Source organism: Micromys minutus (assembly GCF_963924665.1).
Source record: "Micromys minutus genome assembly, chromosome: 1".
In the NCBI taxonomy this organism is placed as follows: domain Eukaryota; kingdom Metazoa; phylum Chordata; class Mammalia; order Rodentia; family Muridae; genus Micromys; species Micromys minutus.
Window position 1 is genome coordinate 138,625,935 of NC_137969.1, and position 24,006 is coordinate 138,649,940.

General features: G+C 37.1%; 1 protein-coding gene across 8 annotated transcripts in view; it reads right to left on the reverse strand.

Annotated features, from left to right (window-relative positions):
* Positions 1–23,432, reverse strand: part of EPHA5 (EPH receptor A5) — a gene marked incomplete at both ends in the record, with an annotated part of 356,599 nt that extends 333,167 nt beyond the window's left edge. For 7 of the 8 annotated variants that reach the window (XM_080935769.1, XM_080935768.1, XM_080935766.1 and 4 more), the window contains one exon: positions 23,246–23,432. In XM_080935769.1, the coding sequence (XP_080791895.1) occupies positions 23,246–23,432 (187 nt within the window). Of the gene's footprint in view, positions 1–23,080 lie in introns of all 8 variants that reach the window. The other variant, XM_080935767.1, reaches the window with a different exon arrangement.
* Between the last annotated feature and the right edge of the window lie 574 nt (positions 23,433–24,006).

The window sequence follows — 24,006 nt, forward strand, 5'->3', positions numbered from 1 at the left end:
AATTATATAATCTATGAGGACAACAGGGCAATTCAGTATAAAAAGGCATATTCTTCCTCTGTTACTGCTATTTTATTTCATGATGCTCATATTAGCAAACACTTATAATACCAGATAGATCTTTACTGCTACATGAAGGTTTAAAACGTGAAGTTTTTAACTAATTTGTAGAAGTAAACCACATATACACAGTTGTCCAGCCCTCTCTCCATAGATCCATTCAGCACATATACAATTTCTGGTTTCAAGGCTTGACTATACAGGTTTATTTTTCTTCAATTCTATAATCCTATCTATCATTAGTCTTCATTCTAACCAGGATAAGGCTAAATTATAAATTAGTTTAGTGTTTATTGCCTTGACGACTAATAATGTTTAATGCTTTTAGGAATAATATATTCATCTATCTGTCTATCTATCTGTCTGTCTGTCTGTCTGTCTGTCTGTCTGTCTGTGTGCCTGTCTGTCTGTTTGTGTCCATATGTCTATCCATCTATCCATCCAACTATCTACTCAACCACCCAGCCATTCACCCTCTTACCCACTCATCTAACGACCTACCCAACTACCTATCTACCTATCTACCTATCATCTATCTATCTATCTATCTATCGATCTATCTATCTATCTATGTATCTATCTATCTATCTATCCTCTTATTTATTTATTGGAGGACTCTAGTTACTCTTTTGAAGATGATCTATTCAGTTTATTGGACCATTAATTGACTGGCAAGATAATTTTTAGTGTTTAAGTGTTTGCGATTATTTGTAAATCAAAGTCTGGGAACTAGCTGCATTTTATCTCCCATTCTGAATATTGTCCATTCATTCTGTGGGTAGAACCTCTTGTTTTGAATGAAGCTTTCAATTTCATGAAATATCCCATTTAGCAGTGCTCGGATCTATAGCCTTTGACATTGGTTTTCTATTTAAAATGCCTGACTGTGTCTGTGTCCTGGGACAATCTCCCAATGCTTATATCCAGCAGTTACAGCATTTTACATTTCATATAACATTGTTGATCTACTCAGCCCTTTCATCATTTGTAGGATTAAACACTTGGGCCTAACTTCTGCTGTAGATGAATACCCACATTTCCCAGTGTCATCTAAAGAACAGGTTGTTTCTTCCCTATGTTTTTGATATATTTATCAAAATTGCATTTGTGCTACTGTGTTAATTTATTTCTGATTCCTATATCATACTCCCTTGGTCTGCAAAGCATTTTAAATAAGCATATTCAAATTAAACCTTAAATTTTCTTCCAGTGAATGTTATAATCTGTGATTTCACTATGAATCTTATTATAGAATGATCAACCCTTCTTTCAATTCCAGCACTGCACTGTAGTATATATGTAACCCCCAAAATATAATGAAAAGCATTCTACCAAAACTAAACAAAACAACTGCACAAGCCATTTGCCTCTCATTTTCTCTACACTGGTCAATAGAACTAAGATACCCAGAAACCAGACTTATCCTTCTTTTCCTTTACCTTTACCACCACACTGAGTGATTGAACAAACACCACATATTCCACACATGTCCTTGATAACTCTCTTTGATGGCAGGCTCTGTTTCATTCGACAGTGTAGCTAGTCTGGCAAAATCCTATAGGAACAGGAACTAATTTCACTTCCATTACCGGGGTCCTACTTTTAAATCAGTTTGGTTCAATGAGCTGTGAAGGGATTCTGCAAGGAAAGGGAATTTTTGAAACGATTTTTAAGAGACGAAGCAATCAAATAGCTGTCTTGGATTGGCCATGAACTTCTTGGACCAGATACGTGCTACCAAAAGAACATGAGGCAAGACATGTGAAAGCAAAGCCTGCAGAATAGGGTCAGCAGGACTAAGAGATAGAGTATAAATTCCAAATTATATCATCACAAAGCTAACCCATCTAAACTTAAAACCCCTCTTAGGACCTGCTTTTATACTAGGAAAATCAATTTTATTGCTTAACCTTGGTAGATAACATAGTTGTTGTTCCAGGAAAAAGAGCGTCTTTCAACTGCTAGAATTGCCAGTTGTCAGAACTTGAAGGCAAGGTCCTATTTTGCTTCTAGAGTCTGATTTCTTTACCCTGTTTATTTGATGCTACAAAATTCTGTACACAAAATTCTTACTGCTTTCACTCCCGATTCACCTGACCCTCTGTCATTCATCTTTAAAGTTATGTTTAATAATCTTTCAATTATTAAACAAAAATCTCAATAATAGTCAGAATAAAAAACAACCTCAGTAAAAATTTAAGTCATTAACCAATTAAAAATAACTTGTTTTTATTTTGGTTGTAATATAGTCAATCATGTAATTGTTGACAGAAAGGTTAGCCAGTCTTTTTGTTTCAAAATATTCTTATTAGTACTAATTTTGTAGATTTTTTCAAAATTTTATTTACATGTATGTTTTATGTATGTTTGTGTGTGTACCACATGTGCAGGTGCCTCGGTGTGATGTTGGTTTGTGGTTGTCAACTTGACTATATAGTTGGCTATACCTGTGATAGATTTTTCTTCCTTGAATTATTTGAGGTGGGAACACATCCTAAATCTGGATCTTGTGCAGTGGGAATATCTATCTACTTTAAGTCTGAGGCATACATAAAGAACATGGAAAAGGGTCTTCACTCTTTCATAACATTAGATCTCACTTTTTAGGGATGCTGGCATATAATAAAGACCAGCTGAGACATTCAGGTTCATGGATTATATGTATATATTCATTCTATCATTCTATCAGTTCTCTTTCTCCAGTGATTTTTGACTAATAAACACAGAGAGCAGAAAAGGGTATGAGATTCCCTGGAACCCGAATCACAGGTACTTCTGAGACACCCAATGTGGATGCTGAGAACCAAATCCAGGTCCTTTCTTAGAATAATATGCTGTTACCAACTGAGCTATCTCATCATTTTCTTGCTGCTCATTTTTATTGCCTTTGAGAAAATATGTTTGTCATTAATAAAGGAAGTATTTTTGCTGATTTTCAAATTTATTGAGCAATATTTACACCAAAAACAAACCCCTGACAACTATGATGGAACAAGTTTTAGTCAGAAATACATTCTAAAGTCTATGAATTAGTAATGAATTCTGAAAGTGCCATCTCAATGAGATGGGAAAAAAAGGGAATGAGTCACAGTTCTACTACTGGTGAGTCTGTAGAAAATCTTTTAATAAAACGAAGACCGAAATCCACTAACAGCTAGATTAGGAGTAAAGAGCAATCTGCTCCCTTCACAGGACACAGTGCAAGGGCAGAGCAGCAGCACATGGTCTCCCTGACTGCCTTGTCAGCTGTGGTAGCCAAACATGGGAAATCTCTTACACTGCTTTCACCCCAGAGAAATGCCAGCCTTGCATGACATAAGAGATTAAGAAGACCCTGCTATAGACAATGCTTCCTAAGCAAATGTGTAGTTCTACAGGACTGTGGGTGAAGCTATTATATGAAGGTATTCCTTTCAAAAGCAAAAATTCCACAGCACTTGAAATAAAAACGTTTTTTTTCACAATTAAAGTGAAGGATGCCCCATAAGACAGAAAATATTCATTTTTCTTGTAGTATTAGTTTTGTTCCTTATAACCACAAGGACGCATTTTTTTTTCTTTTCCAAGACTCAATTCTCATGTCTGTAACATCAGGGATTGAAACTGATAAAATTATATTTGTCCGTAGTCACATTTTATCACTTAATCTTACCACTGATCTTTTGCTATGCTATGTTTCTCATTTTACAGATAAGGAAATTGAAGCTGAGAAAAGTTAAACAGGCCAATGGCCCAAGGTCCCAAAACTAATATAAGCACATAGCTGTAATCTAAATCTGACTTATCTAATCAAGGGCTTTTTTTTTTTCTTACTTCTCCATTGAATATGATCCAGTGTCTAACTTGCTGAATACAAAAGTTTAAACCTCTAAATAATTATTTTCTATATCAATACGTTTCATTAAATTAATGAGTTATAAATAGTACATTACAGAGACGAGCACTTATAATAATATCTTTAACATAGTGTATGCAAAATGAAAATTAGCAACTGGGTGGTAGGGTTAGTTAGTAAGCCACCTGCCTTTTAAACATGAGGACTTGAGTTCGATCCATACAACACTAAGAAAAGTATCAATGGTAGTGACATTTCCCCTGTGCTGGGGACAGAGGAGAAAGAAGAACCTATAGGATATAGCTAACCAGTCCAGCCTAATCAGCATTCTTCAGAGCAATGAAAAGCCTTGTTACAAGGGAGGTGTACAGCCTACCCAGGAAAGGTGCATAGGTTATTCTTTGTACTCCATGTGTGTACAAATGCATGCATTTCCACAAATGTACATGAACACGCATAAACAAAATATATACATTTTATCAAGCTGAAAATTTCAGATGTACTCATTTAAGCAGAGAACACTGTAATTCCCCATACTAGAGCATTACAATGTCCTACAAAATTGGTGACAGCTAGTCAAGTTTTAAGTTTCATAAAATAGAAGAGTAATCAATAAAATAGCAATCAAAGTTCTTTTCTGATATCCAATGTCTGTTATACTCAGAGCACCCAAATTGAGTATCTGTTCCTATATACTTTAGGTGGAGAGTGTGACTGGGAGAGGGAGCACCTTCATGGAAGCAAGTAGAGGTGGAAGGGGAGAGGAGTGGGAGTGAGGGAGAGGGGATAACGTTTGAAATGTAAATACAGACAATATCCATTAAATAATAAAAACCCAAAGAGATATAAAATGATTAGAAGGAAATGGAAGATATATACAAGATGGATCTTTGTTATGAATCATTTCTTGTGCCAGCAAACAATTATTCCTTCTTGTTTATTAAAATGTATCAAATTTCAAAATAATCTGAATAATTATGATCCCTCCAGGTTGCAAGGTGGTATGAAGGATGCTTGGTTCCGATTCTATGCTGACAGAAGAGCTGTCACAAACACACAGGGACCATTTATGTGTTTACTGTTTACTTGGCTTAGCATTTCTTTTAATTTTTATTCAAGTGTATTTGTGTGTCAGTGTGGATGAAACTTTTTATGCATGTTTATATGTGCATCAATGTGAATGAAACTCATGTGTATGGATGTCACATATGTCAGAGGAGTGTCCTGGACCCATCAATAGCCCCAAATATCCTTAACAACATTTGAAACCTACAACATAAATTCATTTAAAATATATTTAGTATTATTTTCACAGATAATAAAAATATTAAACTATATATTTTGGGTATTAATCTGGAAATCAAGCGTTATATGTATTGATTACATTTCTTGTTTTCATTAAAATATTTATTTTCCATACTGTTCTCTTTTGTAAATAATGTTGTTTCATAATAGGGTATGCTATTTATCATTAAAGTATTTTCATATTGTTTAGTATAAAAGCAGTAATAAAACATTTATACTGATCAGTGCTCATATGTTTTTTTCATAGTCTCTTTCTCCCCCCTCAATCCTCTCTTACTGTTTATTTTTTTCTATAATTTAGATTTAAAATGTCTTGTAAAATTCACATATTTAAGACTTAGCCATAGCTTATCAATATTCGAAAATGGTATAAATAAGAGACATAATAGGGGCAGGGGAGATGGCTCAGCAGTTAAGAGCACTGAATATTCTTCCAGAGGTTCTGAGTTCAAATCCCAGCAACCACAGGGTGGCTCACAACCATGTCCCTCTTCTCTTGTGTCTGAAGATAGCTATAGTGTACTCCTATAAATAAAAGGAGAGAGAGAGAGAGAGAGAGAGAGAGAGAGAGAGAGAGAGAGAGAGAGAGAGAGAGAGAGAGAGAGAGAGAGAGAGTTATTCTGGTCATCACAAGTTTGTTCATAAAGAGAAAGGTTGTTGTGGTTGTTTAAATAAAAAGTTGCCCCCATAGGCCATTAGACAGTGGCACTATTAGAAAGTGTGCCCTTGCTGGAGTAAGTGTGACTTTGTTGGAAGAAGTTGGTCACTGTGGGTGGGCTTTGGTGTTCCGGATGCTTAAGTCACTATCAAAGGAGAAGTGGCTTTCTGCTGGCTGGTGATATAATGTAGAACTCTCGGCTCCTTCTCTAGTGCCATGTCTGCATTCATGCATGCTGCAGTGCTTTCAGCAATGAAGATAATGGACTAAATCTCGTAATTGTAAAACAACCCCAGTGGATTGTTATTCCTTATAAGGGTTGCTCTGGTCATGTCTGGTCATGGTGTCTCTTCACAGCATTAAATACCTAACTAACACAGAAGTTGGAACAGGAATGGTATATTACAGTGATGGGAGTCACTATGCTATTGTTTTGTGTAATGTGGACTTTGCATACTGGTGTTTAATAGACCAACCTAGTAAGAACATGGAAGACAGTGGTGCTGATGGTGGGGGTTTTGGCTAAAGAAGTTTCAGAGGAGAAGAATGTCAGTATATGGCCTAGAGATTATTAAGATATTTTTGGTGAAGAATGTGTTTGCTTTCTGTCCTGACAGAAAAATGTCTGCCTGAGTTTTGTAGAGTTTTGGATTAATTGCCTTGGCAGAAGAGATTTTAGAATACCCTATTGATCTCTGTGTCATGTGATAATTAGTGACCATGTTTATGGATATGTGTAATGAAATGGAGCAAGATGAACAGGCAAAGTTACAATATGTACATTTTGAGGAGAAATGGGAACCATGAAGTGGAATCGAGCTAAATCCTTTGTCCAAGGAGAAAAACAGATGAAAGATAACCCTGATATTAAATGGAGTTGTGACCTTGGGGCAAGATCCCACCCATCTAAGCTTCAGGTTAGGAAAATGAATTAAAGAAAAGCTTAGAACATATATGGTAGTATGTTCCTTTAATCTCAGGACTCTGGAGTCAAAGGGAAAAGCCTACTCTCTGAGTTTGAGACCAACCTGGTCTATAGATTGACTTTCAGTAGAGTCAGTGTTAAGTAGCAAAGGAAACCGCTGAAAACAGAAAGTTGGTGAAGATATAATTGAATGTGTGGGGTCTAGGTGCAGCTACAGTGAACAGCAGAACTTGGCAGCTTCACCAATGTGGTTCTGAGTTTAGAGTTAAGGATAAGAGAGCATTATGGAATGTCTCCCCAGAGCTAAGGAAGCTACTGAGGACAGGCATATGGGGACCTGGAGAGGCCATTGTATGATGGTGTGGAGGGGACACATGATTTGCCTTACAAATTATCAAGATGTTGAGGATGCCAGTGTCATGTGATATCTGCAAAGAAATGCTAGGAACAGCTCAGGAGAAAGAAGTGCATTGCAGTCAAGGAAGGTGATAGGAGTTGGAAATCTGGGGAGTCTTTTTTGACATTATACATGGAAACACAGAGTTCGCCCAGGTGGATGTGGTCTTGATTTTGTCCAGTATTTACTCATGATTCTCCCTTTCAGAACTGTAACTTATGACCTGTGCCTTTATATGCTGGAAGTATGTGATCTGCTCTTCCAGCTTGACTTTACAGGGGATTACAGTTAAGAGATTGCATGAATTTCAGAAGAGACTTGAACCCTTGGCCCTTTGAAGAACTTTCAGACTATTAGAGACATTTTGCGTTATGGCATGACTATCAGTATATGGGGACTATGGAGTGGAATGTGGTGGTTGGAGAGGAACTGGCCTCCACAGACTCATAGAAGGTGTCATTACTAAGAGGTGTGGTCTTCTTGGAGATGGTGAGCATCACTGGCTTTGAGGTCTCAGATGCTCAAGCCATACCCAGTGTGTTTTCCATTATAAGAGTTTCTGTGATCATCATGTCTCTTTAAGGCTTTAAAACCCTTACTAAATCAGTTGTAATAGAATTTCACTGAGAATTTAACTGGATTTAGAATTACCATGGAAACTCACTGCCATTATTTCCATTACTGTGTTTCATGTAAGGTATAACTGGGGGCAGGGGGTACCCATTCTGAATGTCAATGACATCATCCCATGAGCTGAGATCCTAGACTGCATGTAAAGGAGAAAATAAACTGAGTACCAGCACTCACTTTTTTAAAATTTTTTCACTATGGACTCTTATGTGACAAACTGTGATTCAACATAAGTATTCCCTTGCTTATATAGTTATTCTCAGGCTTTGGGTGGTAACAACAAAAAATGTAACTAATATTGTGGGGTTCCAGTTACTGCTGTCAAACAGATGGTTTCTTTTTCCTCTTCCAAATCTATTGGGATGGGCAGCTTCAGCATGACTCCAAAAGTATAGAGTCAGTCAGTCATGACCAATACCTCTGAACTGATTATAAAAACTAAAGATTTTTTCGTTATAAGTAGTTCGTCCCAAGGGATTGTTCTAATGAACCAAAGTTAATATAAACTTTTCACACTGGACTCAATAATAAGATTTTTTAAAAAAAATAAATACCTTGGGACTTTTTTAAATCACCAGTATGAAGATGAGACCTAGAGTAGTGAAAACTTCTAGGAAGTACAACCCTACACATCTCAGATGTCTATACTAAACTAGGTGTGCCCAGCATGAGAAATGTGTATCATTTAGCTCAAGGTGAACCTTCCTGTTCTACAACTGAACTGGGGTGGTGATATCAAACTGTAGTGGATCTCTAAGGTAACGGTTGATCTTGTTATCCATATCGCTACAGATTAGCAAAATTCTAAGCCACATATCTTATTTTGTGAAAATCTTTTTAAAGCAAAGTTCTTCTAAACTGTAAAATAATTGGTTCAGATGCTCTGACATTAACTATTATTTAGTTTATGCAATTTTTAGCAGGAATGCTTTAATAAATTTGACCTGGTGATTTTTGGCATTCAAGCATAATATATTTGACAGTGTTCCTAGTTTGGCTCTGATAAGCACCTCTGAGTGAGAAAACAGTGGTTCAAAGTAGTTATATTATACATTGCAGTTTAATTTATTCACATACTTAGAGATCTGTAAGTCAGTATGCTATCACACTGTCTTTTATACAACAGTCCTTTCCCTAGCCTGCAAACAGAAACCATAAGCTTCAATAGAGAAATCTTTCTTCAGGCAAATAGAAGAAAAAAAAAAAATCTGGGAAACCCATATGTAGGTTCAATAAGTAACTAGATGCGTAAGTTTTACATTGAACTATTTTCAAATAATGATTCTGAAAAAATAGAAAAAGGAAAGAAGGGGAGGAAGGGTAATAAGAGGACAAGATGCAGGAAGAAGAGGAAGAAAAGAGGAAGAGAAATAGGACGAGAAGGAAAAAGAGGAAGAAAAGTGAGATGCAGAGGAGAAAGAATTATATCCTTGAAAAATGTTCCTTGTATTCTGAAAAAAAAAAAAAAAAAAAAAAAAGGTGACTATGTATTCTGTCTCTCACTAGCCCCAACAAAACTACCATTGCCATAATCATCTTTGGTTTCCAAAGATCAGAAATAAGTTTGCTTCCTGATGAGCTGACACATTTTCTACAAGGAAATGAAAACTGAGTTAAGTGAAGATCTAAACTTAAAATTTCTGTGGAAGTGCCTCAGTAGTCATAATTTCTCAACAGAAATGTTCCACTTTCCTCTACATATGCTTTCATATTATTTTTGTGGGCATTGATGTTTTCTGAGGTACATGCTTTTCCTTACGTATGATTTTTTACTTGAACATTCTTGGCATAAATAAAATAAAAACCATGATAATGGTAAAACTTTGCGGAGTGCCTTATGTGGCTAAATCGGATAGTGCTCTCTGACCTACTACAAATTACTGAACTATTCCACAATCAACGTTCTTCCATACTGAAAACATCCATTTATTGGGGATAGCTTGAGAGTTAAAGGAAGATTATACAGTGAGTCTTCACAGCAGTATTTTCAATAAAATGATCCGATTCAAATAACTGTATGTTAGTAACGTAACATTTATCTGATATTTTATACAGTTACTATTTTACAGGAAATTAAAATGCTGCTTTCTCTGGAGAGATTGTTAATTAAACAAACTAGCCAGAACCTACCAAAACTAATTTGCATGGAAGCTAGTGTTTCAAGCCTATTTTATACACATGATGGTTGACACACAATCTTCCTGGTGTTTTCCATGTGATATTAACATTTACCTTGATGCTGTAGGTATTAAGTGCTTCATGAAGTATGTAAGCATGCATAGACCCAGGAGACAAAATAAAGGAAAAAGTAGTTCCTTCCATTTTCTGAAATTACAAACATGGTTTGAATTTTTTTTTATGTATGAAAGATTAAGTCATACATTGAGTAGAAAAAAAAAACTATAAAGTGTGTCAAATTGTATGAATGCTAAAGGATTGCGAGAGGGAAATGACAAAAGTAAAACATCACTTGATACAATCACAACATATTAATAAAGATATACATAAAAATACCCTTAACATATAGGATTCATAGGATTCTCAGTAGAAAGCCCATCTTTGCTATAACGTTATAAATATAAAGTGAATGGTTCTGATAGCACGGATATGGATATCACCTTACTTTGCTTGGGGAATCATGCAATCTTTCGGTTAGTAACTTTTCTATTTACTTAGCGGCTTTAAAAAACCAACTCTAAGTTCTCTTAATTAAGGATTTAAGAAAAAAAGTTATATTGGCTTCTCTAAGAATAGAAGAGGATGGCAAAAGAAATTGCTGTTAAAAATAGCAGCATTAAGTCACTTAAAGAATATACTTCAGAGTGTGCATTCATCCAAGATGGATTTATAGAGTGTAATGTACTTCCCTGATGTTCCAGATGGAGAATTACATTTTGGATCTGGCTCTCAATGTCCTTTTAGACAGATAATGTTTTCTCCACAGTGATGCATCAAGGAAATGCAAATCCCAAGACGTTCTAATGTTAGTTTGTTGGAATTAAACTCTTTTGGTTGGAAAATCATAAGGTCTCTATTGTACTAAAATCCAACTTCAGAGCAATGTTTTCCTTGGTAGCTTGTAGTTTTAATGTTTTTCTATTCTTAATAAAACTCAGAAGGCATAAACAAATGAAAATACAATTTCAGGTGAGAGTCCACATCAGGAATAGAAAGGAAAACCCAGGTTTGTGGATATCTATCTATAGAGGATAAAAATCTAGCAGTAGTCTGGGTGTGACTGATTATGTTCAAAGAATCCAGGTCACTGAGGACGAGGAAACTATTCTCCTTCCATAGGTTAGTGATAGAAAACGGACAGGAGGTGTGGTCCTCAAGCAAATCAATGACTACAATGCACTCATAATTAAGCTTTGATTTGTAACGTGAGGCTGCTGGAAGCCCTTGAAAAGTTTAACTAAAGGAGTAAATAAGGCCTCTTTGAGCTATTAAATTGCAGTTATTTACCTTGGTTCTGGTATCTTCGTTTCCAACAAATAAGACAATAATCACTAATTAATGCCCTGCTAAATGTCAGAATGCCAACCCAAAGTTTTGGAACATATCATATTTAACACTGTCATATTGTAAGCCACACAATTTTGCACAGCACATTAAAGAGATGAACTCAATCTGTGTAGCCCTAAACTGTATTATAATGACATTCCTATTCACAGATAAAAAAAAACAGATGCAGAGTTGTCTACCTTGCCACAGGTTCACAGCTTCAAAAGTCTGAGCCACTCATGCCTGTGTACTTAATTCTTCAAGGCACATCTATAAATTGGAACTCATTTTTGGCAAAAAGTGTTAATATCTGATGTTATCTAGCATTTTAAATTAAATAATATTTTCTTAATTCAGATTCTTCTGTAACAGTAATGAATTTGTCTAATGTAGCCTGCCAATAAGAGTATTTTAATGATATACATAGGCAAACTATACTGAGTATTTTAATGAGATTTGTAAACAAAGAAATACTTTCCTAATATAAGCAATTTTCAAAATTATTATAAAATATATCTACATTTACACATAATGGGGGTTTGTAGTAAAAACAAAAATTTCCTACATTTTCTACTGAATGTTCAGGGGACATTTCTTATGAGGCACTCTTTTTGAATACTGAAATGTGTTTCAATCTGACTAAGTCTTTGGAAGGTGCATTGTTTTTTTATAAGAACAACTGAGATGTACCACAGTAGGTAGCACTGTTTTAAGAATAGACTATTAATAAAATTATTAAAATATAGATCTAAAATATATTATTGTCCTGGCATGGCAGTTGAATATTTTATATTATCAAAGACCAGAGAAAAAAATTAAGGCAAAGAACATATAGGCTTAACTAGAAATAAAGATATAAAAATAGAGTTTAGTGCATGCTTGTGGAAACTGGACCATGAAGAAAGCTGTATGCAAGTCTAAAATGTGCAAGCACTGATTAAGTATATTACTGATAACATGGTTATCAGTGATTAATGTGGGAAGGACAGCCTCAAGAATTCCATATATTTTCATCCCAGTTACATTGACTGAATGCATCCTTTTTGAAAAAAAGAATATGCTACCAGAATGACAAAAGTGGGACTGGCTATGGATACTTCATGGCAAAATTTCTTCTTGCACAAAGAGTTGATAAAACTAGTGCTGAAGTCAGGCTGCCTGAGTTTGAGTAAAGGCATTTCCACTTTGAACCAAATATATTGAGACAAGTTATTTAACTATACACTAACTCACTTTCCTTAAAAATAAAATGGGGATCAGGAGGATCACTTTGACTCATTTAGAGGAAAACAAACACATTTAAATCACAGCAATGGGCACATGACAAATCAGTAGTGAATGTCAGCTCTAACTTGTGAAGAAGGCATGGACTTTCATGAGTATGCAATTTTAAACTTACAAGTAATTTAATGTTACAACTAAATAGTGTTCTAAACTTTCTTATGCTTTGTTATGGTCTCCTATGTGCCAAAGAATATCCTGGAAATTATGTTAAAACCTTTTCTGAAAATTATATAAACTTACTTATATTTCCAACAAATATATTTGATAGGAATGTGACTAAAAAGATAAATGTTCCAAGAAATGAAAATGGAAAACTATATTTAATACTGGAATTAGGCATGTCAGATATCTGTATCAAGAAAATTTAAGCATCTTCCTTGCTATGAATTTTCAAAATCAAGAGCCAGTTAATTTAATGATATTTTTGCTGTGTTCAAAGTTATTATAGGTGTATTTTAATGTTTTACATATGTATACTTTAATGGAAAATCTGTAATGTACAATAAAATCAGCATATACAAGAACTATCTCAAAACTATAACATGACGGCAAATGTTATACTTGCAGATGTTCTTTGTTGTTTAGTGTAGCTGATAAGAAGCTTCAGTTCTCTGTGGAAGTGAGAGTAAGACACAATGCTTATACCCCTGATACTGGAATTGATCTTTTCCTTCATTTCCTCATCAAATCACCATCTTGTCATTAGATAAAGAAACCCAGTAGAGACTTGGGACACATGTGGTTCACTTTTAGTTTATGCAGCTGCATAGGACATTTTGTCAATTCCTTTTGTTAACTTGCCTTTCCATCACAGGATGCTTTTCATATAACAACTCAAAGATGATGATGACCTGTAATTGAAAAATAATGTCTCAAATACCCTCTATGGCATGTTGTGTGAAAAAGAATAAACAGCTTTTGTTATTTAGCCATGGGACTTTAGCAGTTCTCTGCAGCAGTATAGATACATTTCATTTCTTAGCAACTCTAGGAATAACCCCTAACAGATCTATGTCTACTGCATAGATCCAGAAGAAACTGACGCATGCAATCTCATAACATATAGCAGAGTTGCAAGGTTACAGTCTTTAAGAATCTTCATTCTTAGGTATCATGCAAGATGTGCCATAGTTAGAAAATTGATGAAAATTAAAGCTTGAGACTCAGCAAGAATGACTATCTCTATGCAAATAAGGTACTATCAAAATGTTGTCAAGGTCAACATTTCTGCTGAAACTTAGAAGAAGAAAGAGGAGGAGGAGGAGGACGAGGAGGAGGAAGATGAGGGGGAGGAGAAGAAGGAGAAAAGAAAGAGGAGAAGGAGGAGAAGGAGGAGGAGGAGGACAAGGAAGAGAAGAAGGAGGAGGAGAAGAAAAAGAAAAATAAGAGGAGGAAGGAGAAGGAGTGGGAGAGGAGAAAGAGAAAAAAGAAGAAAGTTTTTGTGTTATTTATTTTTTATGGAAGGTCTTCCAGACAATATTAACTTTTATCCTGACTCAATCTAGCACACACATACAGGACTGGCTGAGAACATTCAATCAGCACTACTCCTGGGCTTCTTGTTTCCTCTTATGATATTCTGTGGTATAGAATTTATGAATTAAAAACCTGCTTTGTATGGAATACTACTCAGCCATTAAAAAAAAAGGACTTCATGAAATTCCTAGGCAAATGGATAGAACTTGAAGCTATCATTCTGAGTAAGGTAACCTAGCCACAAAAGAACACTCATGGTATGCACTCACTGATGAGAGGATACTAGCTCAAAGAGCTCAGAATACCCAAGCAACAATTCACAGAAATTGTGAAGCTCAAAGAAAAAGAAGGCCAGAAGATGGATGCTTCTGCCATTCTTCAAAGGAAGAACAAAACACTCATGGGAGGAAATAATGGGACAAATAGAGGATCAGGGATTGGAGAAAAGATCACCCAGAGACTGCCTCACCTGGGGATCCATTCCACATGCAGCAACTAAACCCACCTACTATTGCTGCTGCCATGTAGTTCTTACTGACAGGAATCTGATATGGAAGCCTCTTCAGAGGTTTTGCCAGAGCTCTACTGATACAGAGGACCATGCTTGCAGCTAACCATTGAATTTAACACTGGGACCCCAATGAAGAAACTAGAGAAAGGACTGAAGGAGCTGAAAGGGTCTGCAACCCAGTGAGAAGGACAAAATTATCAACTATCCAAACCTATCACAGCTTCCAGAGACTAAAACACCAACCAATGAGTTCACATGGAGAGACCCATGGCTCCAGATGCATATGCAGCAGAGGATAGCACTTTCTGACATCAGAGGGAGAAGAGGCCTTTGGTCCAGTGAAGGTTTGTTTTCCCAGTGTAGGGGATGCCAAGGTGCTGAGGGGTGAAAGGGTGGTTGGGAGAGGGAGTACCTTCATGGAGACAATGGGAGTAGGAGGGGGAGGGCATTGGAGGAAGGGGGATAACATTTGAAATATAAATACAGAGAATATCCAAATTTAAAAAAAGAAAACACTTGCTTTGTTTGGTTATGCTGCAATTATGTGAAATATGAAACTTCATTATGACAACCCTATTATAGACAAGTAAACCAACGTGCAGCCAACTGCAGTGAATCACTAACACATGGAGTAAGTGATGGAGATTACCATCAATAGAGCAAACTGATTTCAAAGTGCAAAGCTCCATTTTTTTCTGATCCTGTCATTTCATAGCACCTTTGTCTCTTCATACTTGATTTCAATCAACACCAATGACCTACATCTAATATCTTAGAAAAGTTATTTAGTTTTGTCTCCCTTATGTCTTCCTCATCTCCTCTCAAGGAAAATCAAAGCTATGGTGGTTTGAAACTAGAGATTATTGAAGTCCGTCCAGCAGAGCTAGTATTCAGTATTCCTTCCTTCCAGCAGAAGAATTGCTTTGGTTCTTAGGAGCAGAAACACACATCTCTCTACTGCCTTCAATGAAGGCCTCCTGTGAGAAGAGAGTCCACTGGGTAGTCTTTCCCACTTCTTAGGCCATTAGAGACTGGAAGGGTTCTGGATGAAAGTTAAACTTGGCTCTTATGGCAGGCTCCTGCTGGGAACTGCAGGAGTTGAACTGGTTCCAGCTGGATTTACCTGCTGAGTTTAGTCTTTCCACTGAGAAGACAATAGCACATCCTGAGACTGCCCTGCCAAAGCAAAGTAAGCCTTTGAAGGCAGCCAAAGCATTCAGAGATCACTTAAACTCTTCTACTTATGGTTCATGAATTAAGTAAACATCCAACAATGGAGTTTGGTGCAATCTGTAATTTAAGTAGAGGATTCTTCCTTTTACTTAACAGAAATGTCTCATCTTCTTACTATCCTTTTTGAATCTGTGACATATTTGAGGGGTAACTGAGCACAGCAGGTGTGAATTCTGAGCCCCTTTAACTTGTGCCTCTTTCCTAAGAGAGGAAAAGGCTGAAGCAAAGAGGATTGACAGACAAAAATAAGAGTATGATATTATTGTGAGGAAAAAAGTCAGCCCCATCTTTGAGTAGAACAGACTGTATTTTCTTCACATCATGCAATACTTAGCCTGAAACGTTGCCAAGTAGGAACATTTCTCACAAGGCCTATGCAAAATATTTCAACCTTCAGGTTTTGGCTCTTTGAGGATCTTATGGTTTTTCAGAAACATTTGCTGAGAGCTATGGCCCAGTTTGTTTAGAACTGAAGACCAACTTCACTGATGGAGAAGAGGGCCCAGGCAATATTTCATTCAGGGAAATATACTTAGAAGGATCACAGTAAATCCAATTTACCTGATCTGTGGTGTGTCTAATGTTACAAGTGTTTTGGCATGACTCAGCTAAACAACTGATCTTACAAAGAAATACAAGAGCTATACATTCTGAATATATGAAATAATGGGACCCAAAGAGTTCCTTTATCTCATCACACCATTGTATCCTCAAAGCCATGGTAAATCAAATATAAGAATTAAAATGCATGTGTAAGTATGAATGGCACATTCTTTTGAAAGATTTTAAAAGAGAGCAGTGCTTTTATTATTGAGTTTTTATAATACCATAGTTAAATTGTTCCCTACTCTTTCTTTCGGCCTCGTTCCAACCTTTCCATGAATGCTTGACACTTTTGCATACATCCTAGCAAAGTTATTATTCAGTCTTAAATAAATGCATAAAGATTAAAACCACGAATAGTCACTGAGAGCTGCAGAAGGAAGAAGGCATGACCTAGATACGACCCCATTCAACAAAGGATTGTATGTTCCCCCATTGTATAAGAAATAATTCAAATGATATTAATAAAGTAGCTCATAAGGTGATAAGAGACTAAAGGCTGTGCCCCCTATAGGAAAAGCGAGCTGCAGTGAAGTTTAATTATACTCAGAGCCTGCTAGGTTTTATTTAAATGGAACACAACTAATTGGTACTCTAAAGGCAAAATTCACGCACACACTCATGCACACTCACACACACACTCTCAGGTTTTTAGAAGGTTTTCAGTCAGTGTTTCAGACACAATTCTTATTTATGGTTTCTAGAAAATTATTAAACATAAAAGATATTTTAAAAGTGCAAACTAATATAATATCAGTTAATAAGTGTTACCATCAAAGATTATAAAAATTTTTTTTACAACTTAGAGTATGCTTCTTACTACATTAAAGTTTTATGAGTGTAAAACCTGTGATTCTTATTGGGAGTACAAGACGAAAAAAAATTGAACTTTGAGAAAAGTAAAAGCAATGGTATATCAATTACTAGATATTTCACTACTAGGTCCAATTCAACTTGTTACATATATTAAAACAATTTTATTTTTATTTCTTTATTTGCCTTTGCACTATCAATATTGCTTAATATCACCCAGAAGTATCTTTCTTAGATGACGAAGAAATAAATTAAATAAATATTTTAAACCATTTGGCATGAAGGCAATAAAAATAATTATATTAAATGTTCAATTTCATATTTTCATTTAATATTAACATTGATTATATTTACATATTTACCTGATGTGGTAAGAATATATATAAAACTTTTGTCATTAAAAGAAACTCTAAATACTCATTCCTGAGGCTTAAAACTTGAGAGGAATAAAAAGTGTACTTTTAATTTTTAAAAATGTCAACATCATTTATAAGCTAATTTAGGTAATCTATTTCACAGCACCATCTACAGAATCAGTGACCTTACTATCATCTTCTAAAGTATTCACTCTACAAATAAATAAATGGATTATCACATGTGAGGTGACCAAATATACACTTAGAAATCTCCCACTGCCATCTACTCTGTCACGCCCAAAAGTTTAAAATATACTTTATTGACTCTCAATGCCCAACCACCTGAAACACAAAACTAATATTTTTGTTTTCATAGTCTTATAAAGTAAATATTAAAAACACAAACATAAAAAAGAACAAAGATATAAGTTCATATTTACTTATGATTTGAAGTCTTTAGAAGTTTAAAACAATTTTTTTTGAAAAACTGTTTATATTCTGCTTTAAAATATTTTCAATGAGAACAATGATTTGAGCAAGACTGTCCTGGTGAACTTTCAATTTCCAAGAGCACTAAGATGTTAGGAAGCTTAAAATAGTTTCTTCCAGCAGTAAAGTGGATGGTATAGGATGCTTTAAATCTTGCTACCAACTGCATCCGGAAACCGTTTTACATACTTTTCACATGGGTAATGGGTCTTGTTGACTTTAAATGTAAACATTATTAAACTGTATCTGAAAAATATGAATCATTTCAATCTTTAGAACGCTTTTAAAACCTCACTTCATGTAGACTGTAAATGCTTGTGTGTGCAATGATATGAAAGACTTCAGTAATCATATTATTGATGACACTAATTTTTATAAACAACTGAGTACATATTTGCCTATTTAAGCATGTCAGTATAAACCCTTCTGTGCCTATTGACATGTACTCGCTGCATATATAACAACATAAACACTCTGAGTTCCTAAGGTCTCTGTGTTGATGTTTGATTCTCAGGATCATGTATAGTCCTAGTTATTCCATATGGTTCATGTAGAAATAATGGGGTTTTAGCAACTAATGAGTAACTTTTGATATTTACTCTTCAATTATCTCTGATGCTTTATGAAGATTCTTGTAAAAGTAGTACAACATCCCATAATATCCAGATAGCTGAATACCTCAGCTAACTAAAGTTCATCCAATCCACTAATAAAGTGGATTTGCTAACTTAAGTGCAAAGTGTAGCTTTTTAAAGAATTACATTTTAAGAATTAATTTTCACCAAAGAAAAATTAGCCATGGTCAGTTAATACAACAATGTACCTTTATACTCTATTATTTACAGAAAAATGTTGTTTTCTCATACGAATGAGAAATTAATTATCCATTCCAGTAAATATCTTAAGAAGTACATCAAATGAAAGATAATCAAATAATAAAGTCAAACACCCACCATAATAGCTGCAAATAACAAAACCCTTTTATTTTTGTATTAGTGACAATACCAAATCAAATACGTTGGGAATGTTTGTCTACAAATAGCTAAGCCACTTGCAGTTGATATTTTCTGTACCGTTGCCATATACTCTGAGTGCTCACAATTTATGAAGGATTGTGAACATATAAACATGCCAAATGGTGCATTTCTAAGTATCAAAATGTGACCGCTTGGGCTCAGTGATAAGAATTCGTGCATAGCCTTTGCAATGAGCTGATTTATGCCCAAAAAGAAAAAAAAAAAAAAAAAAAAAAAAAACAACCAAACTACCAGACAAACAAATGAAAAGAAACATAAGCTTTCAATAATGTCAATTTTAAAGAAAAAAAGTAATGAGGTTGAAACTTAAAAATAAAAAATCACTAGTTTGCAAGTTGTGGAAGTGTTATTCGTTTTTACACCTGCTTTACATAAGGAAATGAAATCATCTTACCTGTCACCCAGATACCAAGAAGGAGCTTAAAATGTCAAGATTCCCACCCCCAACCTTCATGGTTTATTAAGCAAAAAGCGAAAACTCTCCATGGTCCCTTCTGGTTCCAACAATCTATGATTCAAAGGGATGTAATGGCTCTCTTTTCTTGTTCAGTAGTGTCCTGGTGAGGGAAAGGTTTTACTGTCCTTTTCTGTGGGGTCCTGCCGGTTAATCTAAAAGGAAATGAATTACAGCAGGAAGACAGGGCCACAAAATGAAGCCATTTAGTTTAACAAGTCTATTGTGTCCTTAGATATGTTTTATGGGCCTGGTCCTATTATAAGCCAAGGGGAAGAGAATCCTTAAGCAAACTTTACTTTCATTCCCTTTCCAATAAAAATATTTACAATTTTATGATTGTCCTTCGAGTCATTTTAGCCAGTTTCCCCTTCTATGCTTCTTTTCCAAGTCCCTTCTGTCCCAGTTGCTCAAATGTACAAAACTCATTCAGAGACAAGGAACTGGACTTTTCAAATTCAAACTGTTGACAACTGTCAGCACTTTACTGGGGCATTACTGACTGCAACTTCAATGAATTAAGCTTGATTCACTGCGGGTGAATCATTTTCAATGCAGAGCTGTTCAGCAGTAATTGGCCAAGAATCCCTGCTGAGAAAAGCACTTGTCAAATAATGCTTGTTTACAAATATATCTCCAGACAGCAAAAAGTGGCAGTTACTGAATAAGTTCAGGGCCACCTCCAAAAATTCAGAATTGTAGGCACAGCCACTTTACTTATTAAATTTCTTATTAAGTTGTTCACTTGTTGGTGTGTTTACTGTTGCTGTCCTCCTGGATCAATCTAAAATTAAAGTCTTCTGCTAAAATGCTTGCAATTTTATTTTTAAGTACATATCTACACACCTTAATGCAGACTATGTATTTTTTCCGAGTGTGGTTGATACCTCTATACATTACAAATGAATAAATATTGACTGTATAATATGCTTAGAATACAGTTATCCAGGGAAGATGGATCTCGGAAATAATTGAAAGAAAGTGTGAAAAAATAATTCACATTCATTTTTCTTGTCTGACACTTTATCTCATAATTGTACCATGCACATTCTATATGTGTGTAATGTATATGCACATATATGACTGAAGAATCATTAGGCATTTATGTAACTTGAAGACAGCAACTTTTAGGAATTTTATAAATTTCATGAATCAATTCATGAATGATTTCAGCTTGTCAATAAAATATTTCAGTATGTGACCTCCCACAGTTCTTTCATAAAAACAAGAAATGAGTGGATGATGTGTTTCACCTTATTTATCAAATAAATAAAAAAGAGTAATGCTGTGAATCGTATCATGTTTGTCTTCGCTCCATCTTTAGAAGGAGTGATACAGAAAGTATAAAGCAAAAAAGAATCTACATTTCAAAAAGCAGAAGGATCTGAGAGGAAATTTAAGCTGATGCTCTGTTGGATAGTGGAGGTATGAACTGGACAGACAACCTCAAATGGCACTTTAACCACACACCACAAAACGTTCCGCAAACAGCAGGCACACTCGTTTTTGGATATCTTCAGAGCACACACTTGCTTTTGTTAGCTCCTCCAACCTTCATCTGCATGGAACCAAGTCAGCTGTGTGGTTTACTAGCTGGGAAGACTGCTCAACCTGTGGGTGCTAATACTAATGCTTGCATGGCCCTAGTCCCCAAGATGTAAGTTTTGCTGAGGGCACCATTGGAGACTTAGGCTCTTTCCCTACTTCCTTCCTATTCCTTCAGCTTGTTTTTGATCTCCTTGGTCTTGGCCCTCTTTTACATTGGGTGTCATACTCCCTGATAATTTATTTCTTCAGTTCTTTCATAGAGACTTCCTTGAGTCTATTTTGCTTCCCCATTGTATACATTTTAAGGGGGTTGTTGAAAGCTGCCTGAGAGACACTGTATCGTAAAGAATGGATGCTATTACCCCTTAAATTGTTTTACAGTTCAATCAGGATGGACCTTTGGTTGGAATAAAACGGATAAAAGCCTCTTCTTCCTCCTCCCTTTTCCTCCTCCTCCCTCTCCCTCTACCCTCCCTTCCCCCAAATCCCCCTCCCCTGCATTAGCCCTCTTGGAGTTTTTGGATTTCTAATGGTCCTCATGTAGTACCTTAATAAAAGGTCCAAGTCTAAACCAAGCAACCAGCCAAACAAACAAACAACAAAATAAAATCACCACTTTAATAAAAAAAAAAAAAACTTTACAGAGAAAAAGAATACAACTTGTTTGGCTTAAGCATGAAGCCTAGCTTATTACTGACAGATAGCTACATATATACATATTCCTCTGAACAGATGTTTAATAATAAACATAGTGAGAGAGTCCGTGGGGTGGGGTGTGAGTCTCCATCTGCCCTGCTTTCGCAGGGTTCCTTGGGAACTGGCAGCACCAAAGGTTACCAGCTCAGCGTCTTCTACAGCAGACCGAATCTATGCTAGTCACGAGGGCATAAACCACTCGGCTGCTGCTGCTACTTCGTCTTTCAGGTCATGTCCCCAAGTGCAAGGGCTTCGTTAAGATTTTATACCTCAGGAGTCTCATCCACAGCCCATAGCTAAAACCCCGGGCTTCTGGACAAGAGGACAGGGTTTTGATGATTTCACAGTGAAGTCGACCACTCCTGGTAATGGGAGAGAATCTGGTCTGAGATGCTGGGCACCTTTCCACATGCTCCATCCTCCCAGGTGCGAAGGCTTGAGTCCTTAAACTGAGACCAGAGCAAGCCACGATGCATGAAAGAGGAACAGACCTACACGGTGCGAGAGGACCAGGGGATGGGGTGGGGGTGGAGGCATAGAATGGAGCAAGACTGCTTTCTCAGAGGCTGAGACCAGCTCAAGAGAAAGAAAAACACAGGTGGTGTTCCTGCCTCCAGATTTGCATTCCAAGAGGAATGCAAAAACAGTCCAGAGCAAAGAATTGGAATTAGGAGGGCTGGGTACCCCAAGACCTGGAGCCTCTGACTACAAGGAATCTTCTCCCACCAGATAAGCTTTGGTGGGATCCAAGACCAACTTCCTGGTATCTACACTGCTGGTACCCTCTAACACCTCCTCAGCTTCCCTCCTTGCTCTACCTTAGCTTTAGAGTGTTAGTGAGACCCCCGGAGACAGAAGGGCATTCAGCAGTTTCTGCCTTTCACAACCTCCTTCCTCAAAAAATTAAAGCTCTTGCTACCCAGCCTGTAAAGCTATTGGTGCCCTAAACAGCTCCCAGGGCAGACACATTCTCCAAAATAAAATCACCCCCCCCCCCCGAAATCGTCTTCCAACACCAGCATCAAATAATGGTTTCTGAAGCCGACACACATTCTGAGAGACTTATTGTAATCTCGCTCGGTAAACCAGATGTGTCACTTCTCCGGGTTCTCAGGACACAACCGCACCCAACCTCCAAGCTCAGGTCTCAAGACCTCTTTCCTTCAGACTTCCAACTTCCCAGCCCCCAACCAGCCTCAGTCCTCAGGCAGGTTCTGTGCCTGGCGAACACTCTGCAGCTATGTCAAACAATGCAACCAAAGATACCACGGAGATCCGGAAACGCCAGCCAAAGCGGACAAACATTAATTGGAGGTGAAGAGCGGGGGTTGAGTCGCGGCAGCGGCGCTTGGAGCGCTGCGACCGGCTGACACGAGCTCCACCTCACCCATCCACCCCAGGGCGCCCTGGTCCCCACCTCCATCACCCTACCTTCGTTGCTGGGGCTGGCCAAAAGGGTCCGGAGCGCTGCACACAAGAGAAGGCACGTCCAGAGGGGGCCCTTTAGAGGTGCGGAATAGCAGCCTGCCAGAGAGGCAGGGACGCGGGGGGTGTCGTCGCCGCCACCTCTGCCCTGGGTCCGCCGGCGTCCCGCACCGCGGGGCCCGGAGCCCCGCATTTTCTACTACCCTCTTCTGCCTCTTCTGTCCCGCCTGGCACGGTCTAAGGTTCAGGCTCGGTGGAAGGGGCGAGAGAGACGCGGAACTCCTCCTCCTGGTGGGGTCCTGTGCCTTCTGGCTCACGACCCCTCTGAATGCGGGAATCACCGATCCGCAGAGACCGCTGAAGTTTGCTTCTGGCTCGTGTCGCCCTCCCTTTCAGTTGGAGAAGATGAATTAGAAGTTCTGATGAATAGTATAGTCCTGGGTGGGCTCAGTCAAGGGTCTGCAGAGGGTCTGGAGTCCCGCTCTTTTGCCTCTTAAGACTCTCCTTTTTCTGTTTCCCGCTTTCTTTTTAAGAAAAAAAAAAAAAAAAAATTAAGTTCCACCAGGGTTGCAGTGGTGGTGAAGGTTCCCTTTCAGTCTTCAGTGCTGATAAGATTAAAGAAGACGAGTCATCTTAAATCAAGAAGATGTTTTTCCATTTAAAAAAAGATAAAAAAGGGAGGAGGGAGGGGAGAAAAAGCAAGCTGAGTGTCTAGGGATCAAGGGGAGAGGAGTAGAGCAAACGGTGTGTTGCAAACACCAGGAGAG